The sequence below is a fragment of the Papio anubis genome, chromosome 20 (genome assembly GCF_008728515.1).
Source record: "Papio anubis isolate 15944 chromosome 20, Panubis1.0, whole genome shotgun sequence".
Classification (NCBI taxonomy): Eukaryota; Metazoa; Chordata; class Mammalia; order Primates; family Cercopithecidae; genus Papio; species Papio anubis.
The window spans coordinates 33,954,575-33,976,315 of record NC_044995.1 but is presented as its reverse complement, the minus strand read 5'-3'; the positions used below and the strand labels follow the sequence as shown (position 1 = coordinate 33,976,315).

General features: G+C 54.9%; 1 protein-coding gene across 15 annotated transcripts in view; it reads left to right on the top strand.

The window, feature by feature from the left end:
- MAST3 (microtubule associated serine/threonine kinase 3) overlaps positions 1–20,506 on the top strand; it is a 55,543-nt gene extending 35,037 nt beyond the window's left edge. For 10 of the 15 annotated variants that reach the window (XM_017952296.3, XM_017952295.3, XM_017952289.3 and 7 more), the window contains 13 exons: positions 3,836–3,968; positions 4,074–4,239; positions 4,974–5,075; positions 6,483–6,605; positions 8,253–8,362; positions 10,381–10,514; positions 11,945–12,189; positions 12,875–13,102; positions 13,401–13,627; positions 14,142–14,264; positions 15,272–15,435; positions 15,679–15,860; positions 18,003–18,695. In XM_017952296.3, coding sequence (XP_017807785.1) covers positions 3,836–3,968; positions 4,074–4,239; positions 4,974–5,075; positions 6,483–6,605; positions 8,253–8,362; positions 10,381–10,514; positions 11,945–12,189; positions 12,875–13,102; positions 13,401–13,627; positions 14,142–14,264; positions 15,272–15,435; positions 15,679–15,860; positions 18,003–18,538 — 2,473 coding nt within the window. In that variant the 3' untranslated portion in view covers positions 18,539–18,695. Of the gene's footprint in view, positions 1–3,835; positions 3,969–4,073; positions 4,240–4,973; positions 5,076–6,482; positions 6,606–8,252; positions 8,363–10,380; positions 10,515–11,944; positions 12,190–12,874; positions 13,103–13,400; positions 13,628–14,141; positions 14,265–15,271; positions 15,436–15,678; positions 15,861–18,002 lie in introns of all 15 variants that reach the window. The other 5 variants (XM_017952301.3, XM_021930897.2, XM_021930895.2 and 2 more) reach the window with 3 other exon arrangements.
- Positions 20,507–21,741: the final 1,235 nt, after the last annotated feature.

The window sequence follows — 21,741 nt, the reverse complement described above, 5'->3', positions numbered from 1 at the left end:
GTAAGCACCTACTGCATGGCAGACCCTCTATGGGCAAGTGGGAGACACAGGGCCACCTGCTTTGAAACCCCTGTATGATTTTCTCCTCTGCATTTATTGAGTGCCTCCTGCGTACAGGGAAAAGGAATGCCTGTTTATCAAGTGTCCTCGAGATATGAGGCAAGAACTGACGTTTCTCACATACATGGCGTGGCATGTAGCCCAGGCTTAGCGGCTCATACCTGTAATCCCAGCACTTTGGGAGGCCGAGGCGGGACGATCACCTGAGGTCAGAAGTTCAAGACCAGCCTGGCCAACATAGTTAAACCTTGTCTCTACTAAAAATACGAAAATTAGCTGGGAGTGGTAGTGCGCACCTGTAGTCCCAGCTACTCGGGAGGCTGAGAAAGGAGAATTGCTTGAACCCAGGAGGCGGAGGTTGCGGTGAGCCAAGATTATGCCACTGCACCCCAGCTTGGGCGACAGAGCGAGACTCCATCTAAAAAAAACAGCGCCTTGCATGTTTTCAGGGCATTTTGCAGTTGGCAAGTGGCTTAGAAAACAGACATGTATTTGGCACCTGCTGTGTACCTGAGCCTGTGCTCGATGCTCTAAGGAACTCAAGTATGAATAACTCCTTAGACACTAATGTTGGGTTTCTATATCACAATTTCTTGGTTGGCATGTACTTGTTAGGCACCAGGTGTGTACAAAATAGGCAGAAGAACAGTTATTAGGCAATGACTGTGTACCTGGCCCAGAACACTTTATTTTATTTATTTATTTATTTTTTTTTTGAGACTGGGTCAGTCTCTGTCGCCCAGGCTGGAGTACAGTGGCACAATCTCGGCTCACCGCAACCTCCACCTTCTGGGTTCAAGCAGTATTCCTGCCTCAGCCTCCTGAGTAGCTGGGATTATAGGCATGTGCCACCATACCCACTAATTTTTTTTTTTTTTTTTTTTTTTTGAGATGGAGTCTTGCTCTGTCGCTAGGTTGGAGTGCAGTGGTGCGATCTCGGCTCACTGCAGCCTCAGACTCCCTGGTTCAAGCGATTCTCTTGCCTCAGCCTTCCAAGTAGCTGGGATTACAGGCATGCGCCACCAGGCCCAGCTAATTTTTGCATTTTTAGTAGTGACGGGGTTTCGCCATATTGGCCAGGATGGTCTGGATCTCCTGACCTTGTGATCCGCCAGCCTTGGCTTCCCAAAGTGCTGGGATTACAGTCGTGAGCCACCGTGCCTGGCCTAATTTTGTATTTTTAGTAGAGACGGGGTTTTGCCATGTTGGTCAGACTGGTCTCGAACTCCTGGTCTCAGGTAATTCACCCACCTTGGCCTCCCAAAGTGCTGGGATTACAGGCATGAGCCAGCACCCCCGGCCCAGAATTGTTTCTTTACAGAGCTGGGGCAAACAGGAGGTACTGACTACATAGTTCATTAAATGATGGTTATACACAGTGAATTCTCTGGAATGTTTTTTTTTTTTTTTTTTTTGAGATGGAGTCTCGCTCTGTCACCCAGGCTGGAGTGCAGTGGCTGGATCTCAGCTCACTGCAAGCTCCGCCTCCCGGGTTTACGCCATCCTCCTGCCTCAGCCTCCCGAGTAGCTGGGACTACAGGCGCCTGCCACCTCGCCCGGCTAAGTTTTTGTATTTTTAGTAGAGACGGGGTTTCACTGTGTTAGCCAGGATGGTCTCGATCTCCTGACCTCGTGATCCGCCCGTCTCGGCCTCCCAAAGTGCTGGGATTACAGGCTTGAGCCACCGCGCCCGGCCGGAATGTATTTTTAAGTAGCAGATGTACCCAGAAGGTGCACGGAAATGCGACTTCATACAGCTGGTGCATAAGACTCTGTGATGTAGTGAAATATTTATATATTTAAGTCCACAGGAAAACCTGAATAGCAGTGTATACTGTACATGCGCGAGAGTTTTAAAAATGAGTTCCCTCACCAGGCACGGTGGCTCACGCCTGTAATCCCAGCACTTTGAGAGGCCGAGGCAGGCGGATCCCCTGAGGTCAGGAGTTCAAAATCAGCCTGACCTCCATGGAGAAACCCTGCCTCGACTAAAAATACAAAATTAGCCAGGCATGGTGGTGCATGGCTGTAATCCCAGCTACTCAGGAGGCTGAGGCAGGAGAATCACTTGAACCCGGGAGGCAGAGGTTGCGGTGAACTGAGATTGCGCCATTGCGCTCCAGCCTGGGCAACAAGAGCGAAACTCTGTCTCAAAAAAAAAAAGTTCATCCAGGCTGAGTGCTGTGTCTCATGCCTGTAATCCCAACCCTTTGGGAGGCTGAGGCAGCAGCACTGCTTGAGCCCAGGATTTTATTTATTTGTTATTTTTTTGAGATGGAGTCTCGCTGTGTCACCCAGGCTGGAATGCAGTGGAGCAATCTCGGCTCACTGCAAGCTCCACCTCCCGGGTTCACGCCATTCTCCCGCCTCAGCCTCCCAAGTAGCTGGGACTACAGGCGCCCACCACCACGCCCGGCTAATTTTTTGTATTTTTAGTAGAGATGGGATTTCACCGTGTTAGCCAGGATGGTCTCAATCTCATGACCTTGTGATCCACCCGCCTCGGCCTCCCGAAGTGCTGGGATTACAGGCATGAGCCACTGTGCCCGGCCAAGCCCAGGATTTTGAGACAAGTCTAGGCAACATAGTGAGACCCCATCTGTACAAAAAAATTGTAAAAACTAACCCGGCAGCCGGGCCCGGTGGCTCATGCCTGTAATATCAACACTTCAGGAGGCTGAGGCGGGCGCATCACCTGAGGTCAGGAGTTCAAGACCAACCTGGCCAATATGGTGAAACCCTGTCTCTACAAAAATACAAAAATTAGCCGGGCATGATGGTGGGTGCCTGTAATCCCAGCTACTCGGGAGGCTGAGACAGGAGAATCACTTGAACTTGGGAGGTGGAGGTTGCAGTGAGCTGAGGTCACGCCATTGCACTCCCGTCTGGGTGACCAAGCAAGACTTGGAACAACTAGCCAGGCATGGTGGCATGTGCCTGTTGTCTCAGCTACTCAGGAGGCTGAGGCAGGAGAATTGATTGAGCTGGGAGGCTGAGGCTGCAGTGAGCTGCAATTGTGCCACTGCACTTCCAGCCTAGGTGACAGACCCTGTATTCAAAAAAGAAAATGCATTCATTCACAAAGTGCATGGAAATGCTTTTGTATACATCAGAAGCTCGAGATATGTTCATTTTTCAATAGGGGATGTAAACAGTGGTTGCTTACAGAGTGTTTAGTTTGTTAAGATAATGGATGCATGAACAAAAATATGTAGTAGCTAGCCGGGTGTGGTGGCATGTGTCTGTAACCTTAGCTACTCGAGAGGCTGAGGCAGAAGAATCACTTGTACCTGGGAGATGGAGGGTGCAGTGAGCCGAGATCGTGCCACTGCACTCCAGCCTGGGCGACAGAGCAAAACTATGTCCAAAAATATATATATACACACATATATACACACATACACACACACACACACATATATACACATACACATATACACACACACAGTAGAGACCAGGCATGCTGGCTCACACCTGTCATGCCAGCACTTTCAAAGGTGAGAGGATTGCTTGGGGCCAGCAATTCAAGACCAGCCTGGGCAACATAGCAAGACCTCATATCTACAAAAAAAAAAAAAAAAAAAACAAAACAGCTGGGTGTGGTGGTGTGCACCTGTAGTTCCAGCTACTTGGGAGGCTGAGTAGGAGGATCCCTAGGGCCCAGGAATTGGAGGCAGAGCTCCGCCCATCTCAGGTGGAGCCAAGGTCTAGGGCAGAAGGAGTGGCCAGGCACCCCGGCTCCCCAGCCCTGAGCAGACTCCTTGCCTGCCCACAGCCTGCTCATCACCTCGCTTGGCCACATCAAGCTCACGGACTTTGGCCTGTCCAAGATCGGCCTCATGAGCATGGCCACCAACCTCTACGAAGGCCACATCGAGAAGGACGCCCGAGAGTTCATAGACAAGCAGGTGGGTGGGCAGGTGGGTGGGAAGCCCTGGGACGCTGCCTCCTCTCTCCTGGGGCCTCTCTCGGGCTGGGGGCTGGTCTCAGTTTCCCCATTCTGCCTGGCCTAGGTGTGTGGAACACCGGAGTACATAGCCCCCGAGGTGATCTTCCGCCAGGGCTATGGGAAGCCAGTGGACTGGTGGGCCATGGGCGTCGTCCTCTATGAGTTTCTGGTGGGCTGCGTGCCTTTCTTTGGAGACACCCCCGAGGAACTCTTCGGTCAGGTGGTCAGCGGTGCGTTTCCTCCACGGGCCCGGGTTTGAGCTGCAGCCCCACCAGAGCTCTGGGCAGCGGTCCTCCACCCGCATGTCAGGGAGAGAAGCAGGAAGATGGGAGGGAGTTGGATGCCAGGTGGGGAGGCGGCGGGGTGCTGAGTGAGACGGATGGCTGGATTAATTATGGGGTCATGGAGTCTTCACTGAAATGACATGTGAGGCTGGGCATGGTGGCTCACACCTGTAATTCCAGCACTTTGGGAGGCTAAGGCGGGAGGATCATATAAGGCCAGGAGTTCAAGACCTGGACAACATGAAACCCCATCTCTACTGAAAATACGAAAATTAGCCAAGCGTGGTGGCGGGCACCTGTAATCCCAGCTACTTGGGAGGCTGAGGCAAGAGAATCACGTGAACCCAGGAGGCGGAGGTTGCAGTGAGCTGAGATTGTGCCACTGCACTCCAGCCTGGGTGACAGAGCGAGACTCCATCTCAAAAAATAAAAAAAAAGAAGTGACATGTGAGCAGAGACCTGCAAGAACCTGAGAATGAGAGGAAGCCATAGAGACAGAAAAGGGAAAGGTAGCTCTGAGCACAGGGCACAGCCACGGCAAAGGCTGTCAGTGGGTACCGAGCCTGGCACGTTGAAGGGGCAGAGGAGGCCAGTGGCTTGGAGTACAGTGAAGTGAGGGGAAATGGTGGATGGTACTAGAAAGGGGTACCCCTGCCTTCTCCCTCCCTCCCTCATTTTAGATGAGATCATGTGGCCAGAGGGAGACGAGGCCCTTCCAGCGGACGCCCAGGACCTCATCACCAGGTTGCTCCGGCAGAGCCCACTGGACCGTCTGGGCACTGGTATGTAGTGTTGGGGAGAACCCAGGTGGGTTGCTCCTTCAGGCCCTGGGACCCAGGAAACAGGGGTAGACAAGAGTTCTACTTGGGAAGCTGCATGGAGGAGGGGGTTTGCAGCTGGGGTTTTGAAGGGTGCATAGGAGGTCTCCAGGAACTATCAGAAGACCTTGGAAAGAATAGGAAGTAGCTGGGTCTGGTGCCCACAAGGAGCACTGAGCCTGAATAAGTATGTGAGGCTGTGAAGTCACCAGGACCTGTGTCAAAGGCCCAACCCAGAAGATCCCACTGTCCCAGTTTTCCCAGCCACCTGGTTAATCATTAAGGGACCTTTTGAGACTCATGCAGCCACCCGTCACGTGGCCACTGTGGCTCCTGTTCATGAGTGAAGCTTCGCTATGGGAGATGGTTGAGTCCAAGGTTGGGGATCATCACCTGCTCCGTGGAGCAGAAACAAGTGGGAGAAGCCCAGGAAGGAGGCCGTCGTAAGGCCCTGGGCTTTCTCTAGGTGGTGTGGTCCCAGATGGGAGGAGAGAGAAGTGCAGAATCTTTGGAACCTGGGCAGCCTGGGTGCTTTTTTATTTTTTTATTTTTCTGAGATTAGATCTCTCTCTGTCACCCAGGCTGGAGTGGAGTTGCACAATCTTGGCTCACTGCAACCTCCACCTCCCAGGCTCAAGTGATCCTCCTACCTCAGCCTCCTGAGTAGCTGGAACCATAGGCATGTGCCATTGTGCCTGGCTAATTTTTGTACTTTTGGTAGAGACGAGATTTCACTATGTTGCCTGGGCTGGTCTCAAACTCCTGACCTCAAGTGATCTGCCCGCCTCAGCCTCACAAAGTACTGGCATCACAGGCATGAGCCACCATGCTTGGCTGATGGCCTGGGTCTGAATCCCGACTTGGTCCCTCTCCAGTCTCCTAAATGACAGCGGATTTTTATTCCCATTTTTCTGATTCTTTTTTTTCTTTTCTTTTCTTTGTTTTTTTCTGTTGTTGTTGTTATTTTTTGAGATGGAGTCTCGCTTTGTTGCCCAGGTCGGAGTGCAGTGGTGCTATCTTGGCTCATTGCTGCAATCTCCACCTCCCAGGTTGAAGCGATTCTCTTGCCTCAGCCTCCCGAGTAGCTGGGAATACAGGCACCCGCCACCACACCCGGCTAATTTTTGTATTTTTAGTAGAGACGGGGTTTTGCCATGTTGGCCAGGCTGGTCTTGAACTCCTGACCTCAGGTGATCCTCCCTTCTTGGCCTCCCAAAGTGCTGGGATTATAGGCGTGAGCCACTGTGCCCAGCCCATTTTTCTGGTTCTGTGTTGTCCCCACCCTGTGTCCAGCATCGGCAGTGGGGGGTGGTGGGCATCCTGTGGCAGGTGAGGCGAGGACCCGCAGGGCTCAGCTGGGCATATCTGCAGGTGGCACCCATGAAGTGAAGCAGCACCCCTTTTTCCTGGCCCTGGACTGGGCAGGGCTTCTCCGCCACAAAGCCGAGTTCGTGCCCCAGCTCGAAGCCGAGGATGATACCAGCTACTTTGACAGTAAGGAGGGGTCCCCCCGGCGGGGGTGGGGGGCTCTGCCATCCCTCAATCCCTGAGTGCAGAGGGCTGTGTGCCAGGCGTTCCACCCGAGCTTGGCACCTCACCCTAGGCCTGGAGCTTCCGACTTTCTGAGCCTTCCAAGAATCTAGGGCATGTGTCGGCTGCCCCCTGGCTGGATTTCTTGTGCGTCTGGGCTCAGGAGGCCACAGCATCCCTCAGGCTTCAGAAGAAGAAACCAAGGCACGAAGTGTGGCAGACCCTTGTCTGGGGTTCCCCAGCAAATTGGGCCTCCTGGGTGTCCGTCCCTGACCAGGCATGGGGCCCCATCTGTCACCCAGGAGGGTAGGGCGCCTCGTGCACCTTTAGTGGAGGCGTCCCTGCAGGGGCACTCACTGTAGGTGAGCTCTGAGGAATGACTGTCTCTCCCCACCTGGTGGTCCTGCCCTTCAGTGTCCAGCACCTCCTTCAGAACTTGCTTCATGTCAGAGGTCTTCTCTGAGCTTCTGTTTCCTCTTCTGTAAAATGAGGAACATCCTTTATGTTTGAGATGCACAACTTTGGCCAGGTGCGGTGGCCCAAGCCTTTAATCCCAGCACTTTGGGAGGTCAAGGTGGGCAGATCACCTGAGGTCAGGAGTTCAAGACCAGCCTGACCAACATGGAGAAACTCCATCTCTACTAAAAATACAAAAAATTAGGCAGGCACGGTGGCGGGCGCCTGTAATCCCAGCTATTTGGGAGGCTAAGGCACGAGAATTGCTTGAACCCGGGCGGTGGAGGTTGCGGTGAGCTGAGATGCTGCCATTGTACTCCAGCCTGGGCAACAAGAGCAAAACTCTGCCTCAAAAAAGAAAAAAAAAAAAAGAGATGCACAATTTTACTTAATTCTGTGTGACCCATCTCAAGGAATTACTGAAGGTCGGAAATAGGAATTCCCACCCCTGGTCCCACAGCTTTTTTTTTTTTTTGAGACAGAGTCTGGCTCTGTCGCCCAGGCTGGAGCACAGTGGTGCGATCTTGGCTCACTGAAACCTCTGCCTCCCGGGTTCAAGCAATTATCTGCCTCAGCCTCCCGAGTAGCTGGGATTACAGGTGCCTGCCACCATGCTTGGCTAATTGGTCCCACAACTTTTTAATTATTTATTTTTTGAGACGGAGTCTCACTCTGTCACCCAGGCTGGAGTGCAGTGGTGCGATTTTGACTCACCACAACCTCCACCTCCCAGGCTCAAGCGATTCTCCTGCCTCAGCCTCCCAAGTAGCTGGGATTACAGGCGCGTACCACTACTGCCCAGCTAATATTTGTATTTTTAGTAGAGATGGGGTTTCACCATGTTGGCCAGGCTGGTCTCGAACTCCTGACCTCAAGTGATCCACCCGCCCTGGCCTCCCAAAGTGCTGGGATTACAGGCGTGAGCCACTGCGCCCGGCCCCACAACTTTTTAGGGACACAGCTGGTGTTAATCCCCAGATATCTGCTCTGCCCCCCAAGCCTCCTGTGGTCCTTAAACACACCAGGCACTGTCCTACCTCAGAGCCTTTGCCCTGGCAGTGACCCTATCCTGAGATGCCCTCCCTACATCGCCACACTGCCCTCGAGATCATCTCTGGGCATCAGGCGTGCTGCACGTGCCTCTCCCTCCCACAGCACGTTCGGAACGTTACCGCCACCTGGGCTCCGAGGACGACGAAACCAATGATGAAGAATCATCCACAGAGATCCCCCAGTTCTCCTCCTGCTCCCACCGGTTCAGCAAGGTGGGCCTGGGCCCCGGAGGGAGCCACTGCTCGGGAAACATTGCATGATGTCTGTGTGCTTTCGTATCTGTTTTTTTGGTTTTGCTTTGTTTTGTTCTGTAGAGATGGGGTCTCGCTATGCTGCCCAGGCTGGTCTCAAACTCCTGGGCTTAAGTGTTCCTCCCACCTCGGCCTCCCAAAGTGCTAGGAATTGTATTGCTTTTTTGTTTTGTTTTGTTTTGTTTGAGACTGAGTCTCGCTGTGTTGCCCAGGCTGGAGTGCAGTGGCGCGGTCTCGGTTCACTGCAACTCTGCCTCCTGGGTTCAAGCAATTCTCCTGCCTCAGCCTCCTGAGTAGCTGGGATTACAGGCACCTGCCACCACGCCCGGCTAATTTTTCGTATTTTTAGTACAGACAGGGTTTCACCATGTTGGCCAGGCTGGTCTCAAACTCCTGACCTCAGGCTATCCTCCTGCCTTGGCCTCCCAAAATGCTGGGATTACAGGCATGAGCCACCGCACCTGGTAAATTTTTTGTATTTTTAATAGAGATGGAGTTTCACCATGTTGGCCAGGCTGGTCTCAAACTCCTGTCCTCAAGCAATCCACCCACCTCAGCCTCCCAAAGCCCTGGGATTAAAGGCATGAACCACCAAGCCTGGCCCTGGGTGTTATTTTATAACCTCATGAGCTTAACTCACATTCCCTACTTTGTTTATGATTTGATCAAAAAACGCTCCACTCTGCTTTAGGCCTGGGCCCCAGGCAGGACTTTCTTTTTTTTTTTTTTTTTTTTGAGACGGAGTCTCGCCCCCTTGCCCCGGGTGTAGTGGCCGGGGCTCAGCTCACTGCAAGCTCCACCTCCCGGGTTCACGCCATTCTCCTGCCTCAGCCTCCCGAGTAGCTGGGACTACAGGCGCCTGCCACCTCGCCCGGCTAAGTTTTTGTATTTTTAGTAGAGACGGGGTTTCACTGTGTTAGCCAGGATGGCCTCGATCTCCCCAGGCAGGACTTTCTAGTCAGCAGCAAAAACCCAGCCCGGTAGCCTGGCCCCTGAGCCTCAGTTTTTCCATCTGTACAGTGGGCTAAAAAGTCTATGCTCTTTTAGGGATGTGGGGAGTGAGGATTTAGGGAAGTGACTCATACTGAAGCACCTGGCACATAGGAATCACTCGACTAAGCCAGCCTTCTTTTTTTTTTTTTTTTGAAACAGAGTCTCGTTCTGTCTCCCAGGCTGGAGTGCAGTGGCACGATCTCGGCTCACTGCAACCTCTGCCTTTCAGGTTCAAGCCATTCTCCTGCCTCACCCTCCCAAGAGGCTGGGACTACAGGCATGCGCCACCACACCCAGCTAATTTTTGTATTTTTAGAACAGACGGGTTTTCACCATGTTGGCCAGGCTGGTCTTTTGTTTGTTTGTTTGTTTGTTTGTTTGTTTGTTTGAGACGGAGTCTGGCTCTGTCACCCAGGCTGGAGTGCAGTGGCCGGATCTCAGCTCACTGCAAGCTCCGCCTCCTGGGCTTACGCCATTCTCCTGCCTCAGCCTCCGGAGTAGCTGGGACTACAGGCGCCCGCCACCTCGCCCAGCTAGTTTTTTGTATTCTTTAGTAGAGACGGTGTTTCACCATGTTAGCCAGGATGGTCTCGATCTCCTGACCTCGTGATCCGCCCGTCTCGGCCTCCCAAAGTGCTGGGATTACAGGCTTGAGCCACTGCGCCTGGCGGCCAGGCTGGTCTTGAACGCCTGACCTCAAGTGATCCACCCACCTCAGCCTCCCAAAGTGCTAGGATTACAGGCATGAGCCACCACACCCAGTCTAAGCCAGCTTTCTGGCCACCTTTGTTTTTACTGGTTTTTTTGTTTGGGTTTCTTTCTTTTTTTCTTTTTTCTTTTTTTGAGACAGGGTTTTGCTATGTTGCCCAGGCTGGTCTCAAACTCCTGGGCTCAAGTGATCCTCCCGGCTGGGCCTCTGAAAGTGCTGGGATTATAGGCATGAGCCACCCACACCTGGCTTAACATTCTTTTGTCTTGCCTCCCAGGTCTACAGCAGCTCTGAGTTCCTGGCCGTCCAGCCCACTCCTACCTTCGCTGAAAGGAGCTTCAGTGAAGACCGGGAGGAGGGGTGGGACCGCAGTGAGGTGGACTATGGCCGCCGGCTGAGTGCTGACATCCGGTAGGTGGCCTGGGGAAGTGTAGGCAGATCCAGCTTCCAAGACTGCTGGGAGTTAGAGACACAAAATCTGATGCAAAGGGAGCTTCCTAGTGGCCAAGTAGAAAAGGGTCAAACATCTTGACCAACCTATCAGGTCCCTGACAACCTTGCTCCCTTTGACTCTGTGTTCCTCACCATGCAAACATAAAACAGCTGTGCACCATCATGCTGATAGGCACACTTTTCCTTCTGTCCAGAATGCCCTTTGCTTAGTAACTCCTGTTCATCCTTCAAAGCTCAGACCCAACAGAAATAGTCAATGTCTGCCAGAGAATGGGTGTTGGAAGCTGGACTTGTTTTTTTTCTTTTTTTAAGAGACTGGTTCTCACTCTGTCTCCCACACTGGAGTGCAGTGCCATGATCATAGCTCACTGCAGCCTCAAACTCCTGGGCTCAAGAGATCCTCTCAAGTAACTGGGACTACAGGCGTGCACCACGGCACCCGGCTAATTTTTTAAACAATTTTTTGTAGGCCGGGTGCAGTGGCTCACGCCTGTAATCCCAACACTTTGGGAGGCCGAGGTGGGTGGATCACCTGAGGTCAGGAGTTCAAGACCAACCTGGTCAACATGGTGAAACCCCGTCTCTACTAAAAATACAAAAAAATTAGCTGGGCTTAGTGGTGCACGCCTGTAATCCCAGCTACTTGGGAGGCTGAGGCATGAGAATTGCTTGAACCTGGGAGACGGAGGTTACAGTGAGCCAAGATCATGCCACTGTCCTCCAGCCTGGGCGACAGAGTGAGACTCTGTCTCAAAAAAAAAAAAATTATAGAGATAAAATCTCCTTATGTTGTCCGGCCTGTCTGAAACTCCTGGCCTCAAACAATCCTCCTGTCTCAGCCTCCCAAAGTGCTGGAATTATAGGTGTCAGCCACTGCAGCCAGCCTGGAGGCTGGGTTTTAAAAGTTGAATACGAGGCCAGGTACAGTGGCTCATACCTGTAATCCCAGCACTTTTGGGAGCCCGAGGCAGGCGGGTCACTTGAGCTCAGGAATTCAAGACCAGTCTGGCCAATATGGTGTAACCCCGTCTCTACTAAAAATACAAAAATTAGCCCAGTGTGGCGGCAGGCACCTGTAATCCCAGCTACTTGGGAGGCTGAGGCAGGAGAATCTCTTGAGCCCTGGAGGCAGTGGTTGTAGTGAGCTGAGATTGCACCACTGCACTTCAGCCTGGGTGACAGAGCCATACCCTGTCTTTAAAAAAAAAAAAAAAAAGGTGACTGAGAAGTCTCCAGGTGGACAGAGAGGACAGTGCAGACAGAGGGAACTTGTCTATGCAAACTGCCCCTGACTGCAGACTGAGAATTAAGATGTGGCCATGAAAGGTGGCTGAGTATACTGGGTGCAGGTGCCTGGCAGGGGTGACCCAGGCTCTTCCTCCCTGCAGGCTGAGGTCCTGGACATCCTCTGGATCCTCCTGTCAGTCATCTTCGTCCCAGCCCGAGCGAGGTCCCAGCCCATCTCTCCTGAATACCATCAGCCTGGACACAATGCCCAAGTTTGCCTTCTCATCAGAGGATGAGGCGGCAGGCCCGGCCTCTGCAGGCCCCAAGAGGCCTGTCTTCATTCTAGGGGAGCCTGACCCACCCCCAGCAGCCACCCCAGTGATGCCCAAGCCCTCGAGCCTTTCCGGTAAGTGGGACCCTGAGTAAGAGGGACGATGTCATGGAAGTTTCCCAGAGGAGGGGCTATTTGAGATGGGTTTTCAAGGATGAGTAGGAGTTCTCCAGAGCCAACAAAGGCTTTAAGAGAGGAGAAGCCGGCCGGGCGCGGTGGCTCAAGCCTGTAATCCCACCACTTTGGGAGGCCGAGACGGGTGGATCACGAGGTCAGGAGATCGAGACCATCCTGGCTAACACGGTGAAACCCCGTCTCTACTAAAAAAATACAAAAAACTAGCCGGGCGAGTTGGCGGGCGCCTGTAGTCCCAGCTACTTGGGAGGCTGAGGCAGGAGAATGGCGTAAACCTGGGAGGCAGTGAGCTGAGATCCGGCCACTGAGAGACCTCCAGCCTCCAAGGAACCCCAGTCTAGGGTAATGCCCCCAGCTTCATAGAGTCAGGATGGGACCCCTAGCTCCCAAGATGGGGGAACTAAGGGCCTAAATGGGTGTGGAGGAAGGCTTCCTGGAAGAGGGGGCTTGAAGACTTTTGCATAGAGAATAATTTGGGAATGGTGTGCGGGACGAGGGAACTGCACGAGCAAAGGCCAGGAGGCTGGACTGTGTAAATAGCAACCAGGGAGGAAGGGCCTTAAGGTCTCTTTAGGACCACGTGGTGAGTTTGAGGGGCTCCCGGCTGACCCTGCTGACCCTCTAGCCGACACAGCTGCCCTCAGCCACGCCCGCCTACGGAGCAACAGCATCGGCGCCCGACACTCCACACCGAGGCCTCTGGATGCCGGCCGGGGCCGCCGCCTTGGGGGCCCAAGAGACCCAGCCCCTGAGAAGTCCAGAGCCTCCTCCAGCGGTGGCAGTGGTGGCGGCGGTGGGGGCCGTGTGCCCAAGTCGGCCTCTGTCTCTGCCCTGTCCCTCATCATCACGGCAGGTAATGCCCAAGGCCCGCTCTCACCTTTGTCTGTCCGCACCCATTTTAACCTACAGAGTGGGAGCCTATCCTGAGTAGGGGAGGCTGGGGATGAGCCCCAGGAGAGGGGAGGAGGAGCAGGACACAGGGAGAGCTGGGGGGACGGTGTTCCCAGTAGAGAGCACTGCACGTGCAAAGGCCTGATGGGGCGACCATGCTTGGGACATTGAAGCAATAGCAAAGTGGCCAGGGTGGGAAAGAGGGGGCCCCAGGGGAGACCTGCAAGGGAATGGGTGACCCCCTCCCTAACCCCCTGCAGATGATGGCAGCGGCGGCCCCCTCATGAGCCCCCTGTCCCCGCGCTCTCTGTCCTCGAACCCGTCGTCCCGTGACTCCTCGCCGAGCCGAGACCCGTCCCCCGTGTGTGGCAACCTGCGGCCCCCCATCGTCATCCACAGCTCCGGCAAGAAGTACGGCTTCAGCCTGCGGGCAATCCGCGTCTACATGGGTGATAGCGACGTCTACGCTGTGCACCACGTCGTCTGGGTGAGTGCCGAGTGGGAATGGCAGGGACCCGGGTTCTAGTCTGACTCTGCCCGGTCGCGCCCCTTCTCAGAGCTGCATTTTGGAGCCTGGCAGGATTAGGGAGACAGAGCTGGTGCCACCGAGTTCATCTTGGTCCCTGTCAGTTGGTAGGGAGGAGGTCGGATGAGAGAGACAGGGATGGATGGATGGAGGCTCACAGATCCCAAGTGACATTAACCTCCCAGCTCCATATGGGGACGCACTGGGCGTGTTATCCTCCCTCCCCCAGCCCAGGGGCGTCGGGGCATGCCCTCCTTATTGGTTGCTCCCTGAACAGACAGAGAGGACTTTCTGGAGGAGGGGGCATAGGAGCTGGGGCTTTGATGGGTGAGTAGGAATTCCTCAGGATCAGAGAAATGGAGGCAACACAAGAGGCAGCAGCTTGCTGGGGTCCCACAGCAGACCCAGCCTGGGCTGGGGTCTCCTGATGTGGGACCCAGGCCATTAACCTCACTGTTCCCCTGTCTGCCCCCAGAGTGTGGAGGATGGAAGCCCCGCCCAGGAGGCTGGCCTGCGGGCCGGGGACCTCATCACCCACATCAACGGGGAGTCGGTGCTGGGGCTGGTGCACATGGACGTCGTGGAGCTGCTGCTGAAGGTGCGGCGCCCCCACTGCCCACCCTCAGGGCTCCCCGGCACCCCTTGGCCACAGCTCCGGGTTCCCTGTGGTTCTCCCCATCCAGACACACAACCCTACATTCAATGTCAACTCCAGGCCTGGCACACCCACTTCCTTCTCCCCAGAATACATGTCCTTCTTCAGCCCCCAACATCACCCCTCAGAACTCCTCCTCCAAGAAGCCCTCCTTTCTCCCTGGGTACCCTCACAGCTGTTCCTCCCTCTGGCCTGAAGCCTGGAGGTAGGAGATGGGCTCAAGACAGGAGGAAGGGCTGGGCGTGGTGGCACACGCCTGTAATCCCAGCACTTTGGGAGGCCGAGGTGGGAGGATCGCTTGAGCTCAGGACTTTGAGACCAGCCTGGGCAACAGAGCGAGACCCCATCTCTGCAAAATATTAAAAAATAAAATGAGCTGGGCATGGTGGCACACGCCTACAGTCCCAGGCACTTGGGAGCCTGAGGTGGGAGCATCACTTGGGCCCAGGAAGTCCAGGCCATAGTGAGCCGTGATCGTGCCACACTGCACTCCAGTCTGGGAGACAGTGAGACCCTGGTTCTGAAAAAAAGAGGGCTCTCATGTGGGCGGCTGCATGGGTGGTTCATTGGATAGACAGACAGTGGGCAGGTGTCTTTGGCCTAATAACTCATGGGCCCTTAGGTGAGTGATTGGGGGATGGAAAGATGTTGGGGTGGTTAATGGGTGGATACCAGCTAGGTGGGTGACAGATCCCGGGAGGGTGGAGAGTGAAGAGGGCAGGCTTCGATGGGTGTTGACTGCAGAGGGAAGGATCTTGGCAGGAGGGGTGGTGCTCCCTGGGCCATTGGTTGACCGGATATAATGGGTAGGTCACTGGCTGGCTGGATGAATGGATGTTAGGGTGGTGGGTCCTAGCTGGTGCCCAGAGTGAAGGGGACATAGCAGCTGCCTGGCAAGTGCTGGGCCCTGTGAGAGGCACCGAGGCAACCCCTCACCATCCCTCCCACAGAGCGGCAACAAGATATCCCTGCGGACCACGGCCCTGGAGAATACCTCCATCAAGGTGGGCCCCGCCCGGAAGAATGTGGCCAAGGGCCGCATGGCGCGCAGGAGCAAGCGGAGCCGTCGGCGGGAGACCCAGGACCGGTGCGCGGCAGTGGCCACCAGGGAGCGGTACACGGGGCACGCCCTGGGGACAGGGGTTCTTTTTTTCTTTTCTTTTCTTTTTTTTTTTGAGATGGAGTCTTGCTCTGTCGCCCAGGCTGGAGTACAGTGGTATGATCTTGGCTCACTGCAACCTCCACCTCTCGGGTTCAAGCGACTCTCCTGCCTCAGTCCCCTAAGTAGCTTACAGGTGTGAGCCACCGTGCCTGGCCAGGAGCAGGGGTTCTGAAGCCTCCAATTTTCTTACCCCAGGCGGAAGTCGCTCTTCAAGAAGATCTCCAAGCAGACCTCCGTGCTTCACACCAGCCGCAGCTTCTCCTCCGGACTCCACCACTCACTGTCATCCAGCGAGAGCCTCCCTGGCTCGCCCACCCACAGCCTCTCCCCCAGCCCCACCACTCCCTGCCGAAGCCCAGCCCCTGATGTCCCACCAGGTGGGTACACCCCCCCACCCGCCCCCTGCCGCCTCGGCTACCCTGGGGGCAAGGGCTGGTGGGCCCCAGGAGGGAGGAAGGGGTTTGGAGGATGGAATGGGGGATGGAATGACGCGATGTAGGGAAAGATATGACCAGAAAGAACATCTTCCAGAATCCTGGTGTCTAGCAGGGAACCTGGAAGTACTCAGAGATGAGTGCAGGTGCCAGGGAAGGATGTGCCCAGCAGAGGAAACATCATGGACAAATGGGACTAGACAGGAGGGTGGGAAAACTGAGAAGAGGCTGGGCACGGAGGCTCACGCCTGTAATCCCAACACTTTGGGAGCCCGAGGCAGGAGGATCACTGAGCTCAGGAGTTTGAGACCAGCCTGGGCAACACAGGGAGACCCCATCTGTACAAAACATTAAAAAATTAGGTGGAGGTGAGGCTGGGCGCGGTAGCTCACACCTGTAATCCCAGCACTTTGGGAGGCTGAGGCAGGTGGATCACCTGAGGTCGGGAGTTCGAGACCAGCCTGGCCAACATGGAGAAACCCTGTCTCTACTAAAAATACAAAATTAGCTGGGTGTGGTGGCACATGCCTGTGTAATCCCAGCTTAATTAGGAGGCTGAGGCAGGAGAATCACTTAAACCCGGGAGGCAGAGGCATGTGCTTCCCGAGATCACTATCACACTCCAGCCTGGGCAACAAGAGTGGAACCCGCCTCAAAAAAAAAGGCCAGGCGCTGGGTGGCTCAAGCCTATAATCCCAGCACTTTGGGAGGCCGAGACAGGCAGATCAATGCAGGTCAGGAGATCGAGACCATCCTGGCTAACATGGTGTCCCCGGGCTCTACCAAAAAATACAAAAACTAGCCGGGCTTAGGTGGCGGGCTTGTAGTCCCAGCTACTCAGGAGGCTGAGGAGGCAGGAGAATGGCATAAACTCCAGGAGGCGGAGCTTGCAGTGAGCTGGAGATCCGCCACTGCACTCCAGCCTGGGCGACAGAGCCAGACTCGTCTCAAAAAAAAAAAATAGGTGGGTGTGGTGGTGCACACCTGTGGTCCCAGCTACTCTGGAGGAGATGAGATCACTTGAGCCCAGGGAGGCCTCGGCGGCTGCAGTGAGCCATGATTGCACCACTGCACTCCAGCCTTGGCAACAGAGTGAGACCCTCGCCTCAAAACAAAAGGGAAAAAACCCAGAAGGGATACAGAGAAGGCTTTCTGGAGGAGGGAGGAGTAGGAGCTGGGGCTGATGGGTAAGTAGTTCACTGTGAGCTAGGCCAAGGAAACAACCCTGAGCAGGAGGCAGAAAAGTCTGGTATGAACCAGCCATGATGGCTCACGCCATCCCAGCACTTTGGGAGGCCAAAGCAGGCGGATCACTTGAGGTCGGGAGTTCTGGCGACCAGCCTGGCCAACATGGGAGAAACCCCAACTCTACTAAAAATACAAATTAGCCAGGCATGGTGGCACATGCCTGTAGTCCCAGTTACCAGGGGGCGGAGGTATGAGAATCACTTGAACCTGGGAGGTGAAGGCTGCAGTGAGCCAAGATCACGCACTGCACACTAGCCTGGGTGACAGAGCTGTATTCTTGAGGATGAGTCTGCTTGTCGCTTCAGGCTGGAGTGCAGTGCCGGATCTCAGCTCACTGCAGCTCCACCTCCGGTTCACGCCATTCTCCTGCCTCAGCCTCCCCGAAGGCTGACTACAGGCCCACCACCCGCTAGTTTTTGTATTTTTAATAGAGACGGGTTTCACCGGGTGGTTAGCCAGGATGGTCTCAATCTCCTGACCTCGATCCCTCCGCCTCGCCTCCCAAAGTGCTGGGATTACAGGCTTGGCTTCACCGCCACCGTCAGACTTTATTAAAAATTGCTGTGCCATGGTGGTGTGTACACCTGTTGTCCCAGCTACTCAGGAGGCTGAGTTGTGAGGATCGCTCCAGCCCAGGAGGCTGAGGCTATGATTGAGCCAGTGCACTACAGCCTGGGCAACAGAGCAAGACCCTGTCTCAAAAACAAAAACAATCAGGCGTGATGGGTGGCCACATGGAAGGATGTGGGCTTTAGCAGTTTTCATCAGTCCCACAGCTCCACTTCCGGACTGGGGACATTGAGGCCAGCAGCCCTGACCTATACTTATCACCCACAGATACCGCTGCATCCCCACCCAGCGCATCCCCGAGCTCCAGCAGCCCCGCCTCCCCAGCTGCTGCCGGCCACACCCGCCCCAGCTCCCTGCATGGCCTGGCTGCCAAGCTTGGGCCACCCCGCCCCAAGACTGGCCGTCGCAAGTCCACCAGCAGCATCCCGCCCTCCCCGCTGGCCTGCCCGCCCATCTCTGCGCCCCCACCCCGCTCACCCTCACCCCTGCCCGGGCACCCGCCAGCACCTGCCCGATCCCCGCGGCTGCGCCGAGGCCAGTCAGCTGACAAGCTGGGCACAGGGGAGCGGCTGGATGGGGAGGCAGGGCGGCGCAGTCGTGGGCCAGAAGCCGAGCTCGTGGTCATGCGGCGACTGCACCTGTCCGAGCGCCGAGACTCCTTCAAGAAGCAGGAGGCCGTGCAGGAGGTTAGCTTTGATGAGCCGCAGGAGGAGGCCACTGGGCTGCCCTCCTCAGTGCCACAGATTGCCGTGGAGGGCGAGGAAGCCGTGCCAGTAGCTCTCGGGCCCGCCGGGAGAGACTGATCCCCCTGCCAGGTCTCTCCCTGGCCTCAAAGTCACACGTTTCCTTGTGCAATGTTTTTTCTGTAAAGTCACGCCTGGATGGGGACTGAGCCACCAGCCTGACACCCAGAAGGCAAGAAGCCATCTTGGTCCTTGCTGGGAGGTGGAGACATCACTTCCCTTTCTTGTGTTCTGGGTGTCAATCAGGGGCCGGATGGGCAGGAATGGGAGATAAGGGTAGCTTTGTAAATACAGCAAATCCCTGCAACCACTTGTATTACTTTTTTTTTTTTTTTTTTTTTTTTTTGAGACGGAGTCTCACTCTGTTGCCTGGGCTGGGAGTGGCATGATCTCAGCGCACTGCAACCCGCCTCTCCCGGTTCAAGCGATTCTCCTGCCTCAGCAGCCTTCCCAAATAGCTGGGATTACAGGCTACCTCGCCACTATGCCCAGCTTGGCCTTTTGTATTTAGCACGGATGGGGTTTCACCATGTTGGTCAAGCTGGTCTCGAACTCCTGACCTCATGATTTGCCCACCTCGGCCTCCCAAAGTGCTGGGATTACAGGCGTGAGCCACTGGGCCCAGCCTAATTTATTACTTTTTATAAGCGACAGCCAGACTGAGCCGCCCCCTGCAGGCGGCCGCCAGGTCTTGCCCCAGGCACCTGGGACCCTGTTTGCAGGCCCCGCCCTCTGGGCTGAGAAGGAAGCACTTTGGACAAGTCATCTGTGTTTGTGTTTTCTAGTTTTTCTGTACTTTTTAAGTGTTTTATGTTACCTGGTCTCATTCCCTTCCCCACACCCACCCATTTGAGGGGATTGAGTTGAAGTCACCTGTACTAGCCCAGTTTGGATACAACCTGGAGTGTCCGTCAACGATTCCCCTCACCCACAAAACAATGTAATCCCAACGATGGACTGGATTCTGAAGGCCACTTCCCACCGTCATAGCTGCCATCCCCAGGCAGTGCCTACTCTCTATATATAGAGTCTGCCTCCAATCCCCCTGGCCTCAGCCTGGAGAAGGGATGTGGGAGCTGGGGCTTTGATGGATGAATAGGTGTTCACCGGATCTGGGCAGAGGGGTCATCTGCTCCCAGGGTGGGCACTGATAAAGGAAGGCATAGGCCTCATCTGGCACTGCCAAGGCAGCCTCCGGAAATGCTCAGCTGTCTCGGGGCACACTCCAGTATGCCAGTCCTGCGGGATTATGTTCAGCTACTTCTGGAAACAGTCGGTGTCCCCTCCCCTCAGGCTCTGCCTCGGCCTCACTTTGTCTAGTCTACCCTGGACAAGATGCCGTGTGTTTGAGGCCCAGCAGAGTGAGCCCTTGGCCGTGATGTATCTGAAACACCTGTTAGGGGTTCCCTCCATATGTCAGAGCCTCTCTGGGATGAAGTTCAAGCAAGAAAACCCAGTTGAGGCTCGAGTTTGAATTTCAGCTTCACTGTGTGGCTCTGGGAAAATGGCTTTCCCACTCTGTGCCTCAGTTTCCTTGTGTTTACAAGACTAATCCCATTGACTGTTTATTAAGCACCTACTGTGTGCCAAGCGCTTTTACGTGGCTTCTCCCTCAGCCAGCCTTGAGAAGGCTGGAGGTGGCATCATCACCTCCGTTTTACAGACAAAGCAGCTGAGACCCCAGCGAGGGGCGGAAACCTGTCCAATGATCACCCAGCAGGAGTCGTGGCAGAATGGAGCATCAGCCAGACCCTGTTGTGGGCGTTGTCATCAAGGGAGCTTGAATGGAGGGTCTGGTGTCAGATACAGCCGACTCCAGCCCCAGCTCATCCCCCATGATGCTGTGTGACCCACTGGGCACTCTGGTGAGGGAGCTTTCCAGACATCAACAGCCCACTCTGCGTCCCTTTCTGAGTCCCCTGCCCAGCACTGCCTAGTGTTGGAGGGTAGACCAAGGCTGTGCATGACTCACCCCCTCCTTCCATCCTGGAGCTGGCAGTGAATAAAAGCCCGTATTTACAAAGATGAGCTCCAACGTCTGGATTTGTGAGGCTGAGAAAGGAGGAAGGGAAGAGTGGGGAGGGAAGGGGAGGGGAGTGAAATAGACCCATGGCTTAAAGTCATTGCAAGTGGATTTTGAGGGCTGCCTGGGAGTTTGCTGTTGAGATTCTTCCTGATGCCATCGCTGGTAGTGGCCTCCTGCTACCTATGAGTACTCCATCATAGCTCTGCCCTTAAAAGCTTCCTCCAGACATCTGGGCCCTGAGCTATGTTTTTTTTGTTTTGTTTTGTTTTTTGAGACATAGTCTCGCTCTGTCGCCCAGGCTGGAGTGCAGTAGCACGATCTCTGCTCACTGCAAGCTCCGCCTCCCGGGTTCACGCCATTCTCCTGCCTCAGCCTCCCGAGTAGCTGGGACTACAGGCGCCCGCCACCACGCCCGACTAATTTTTTATATTTTCGGTAGAGACGGGGTTTCACCGTGTTAGCCAGGATGGTCTCGATCTCCTGACCTCGTGATCCGCCCGCCTCGGCCTCTCAAAGTGCTGGGATTACAGGCGTGAGCCACCACTCCCGGCCTATGTTTTTTATTTTTATGTTTTTGAGACAAGGTCTTGCTCTGTAACCCAGGTTGGAGTACAGTGGCGCCATCACGGCACACTGCAGCCTCGACCTCCTGGACGCCCTGAGCTATGTTAATAAAATAAATAAGCGGCGGTGCGCAGTGGCTCACGCCTGTAATCCCAGCACTTTGGAAGGCCGAGGCCGGCCGATCACCTGACGTCAGGAGTTCCAAACCAGCCTGACCAACATGGAGAAACCCCGTCTCTACTAAAAATACAAAATTAGCCGGGCGTGGTGGCGCATGCCTGTAATCCCAGCTACTCAGGAGGCTGAGGCAGGAGAATCGTTAGAACTCGGGAGGTGGAGGTTGCGGCGAGCCGAGAAAGCGCCATTACACTCCAGCCTGTGCAACGAGAACGAAACTCCGTCTCAAAAAATAATAATAATAAAATAAGCAATCGTCGCGTCCTTTCTATCCTGGTCTTAGCTTGCGCTCTGCCATAAAACTTCCTGTAGCCGAACGCAGCCCAGCCCTAGAGCAATCCGTTACTTCCGGGGCGCTCAGCCGGCTTGCAAACCTTCTTGGCTACACCCCCATCTCCGAGAGCGTTCGGCTATTTCCGGAAACAGCTGGCATCTGGGCTCAAGTCCGCTAAGTTCTAGTGCCCGTAGGGGTCGAGATCGTTGGCTGTTTCCGGAC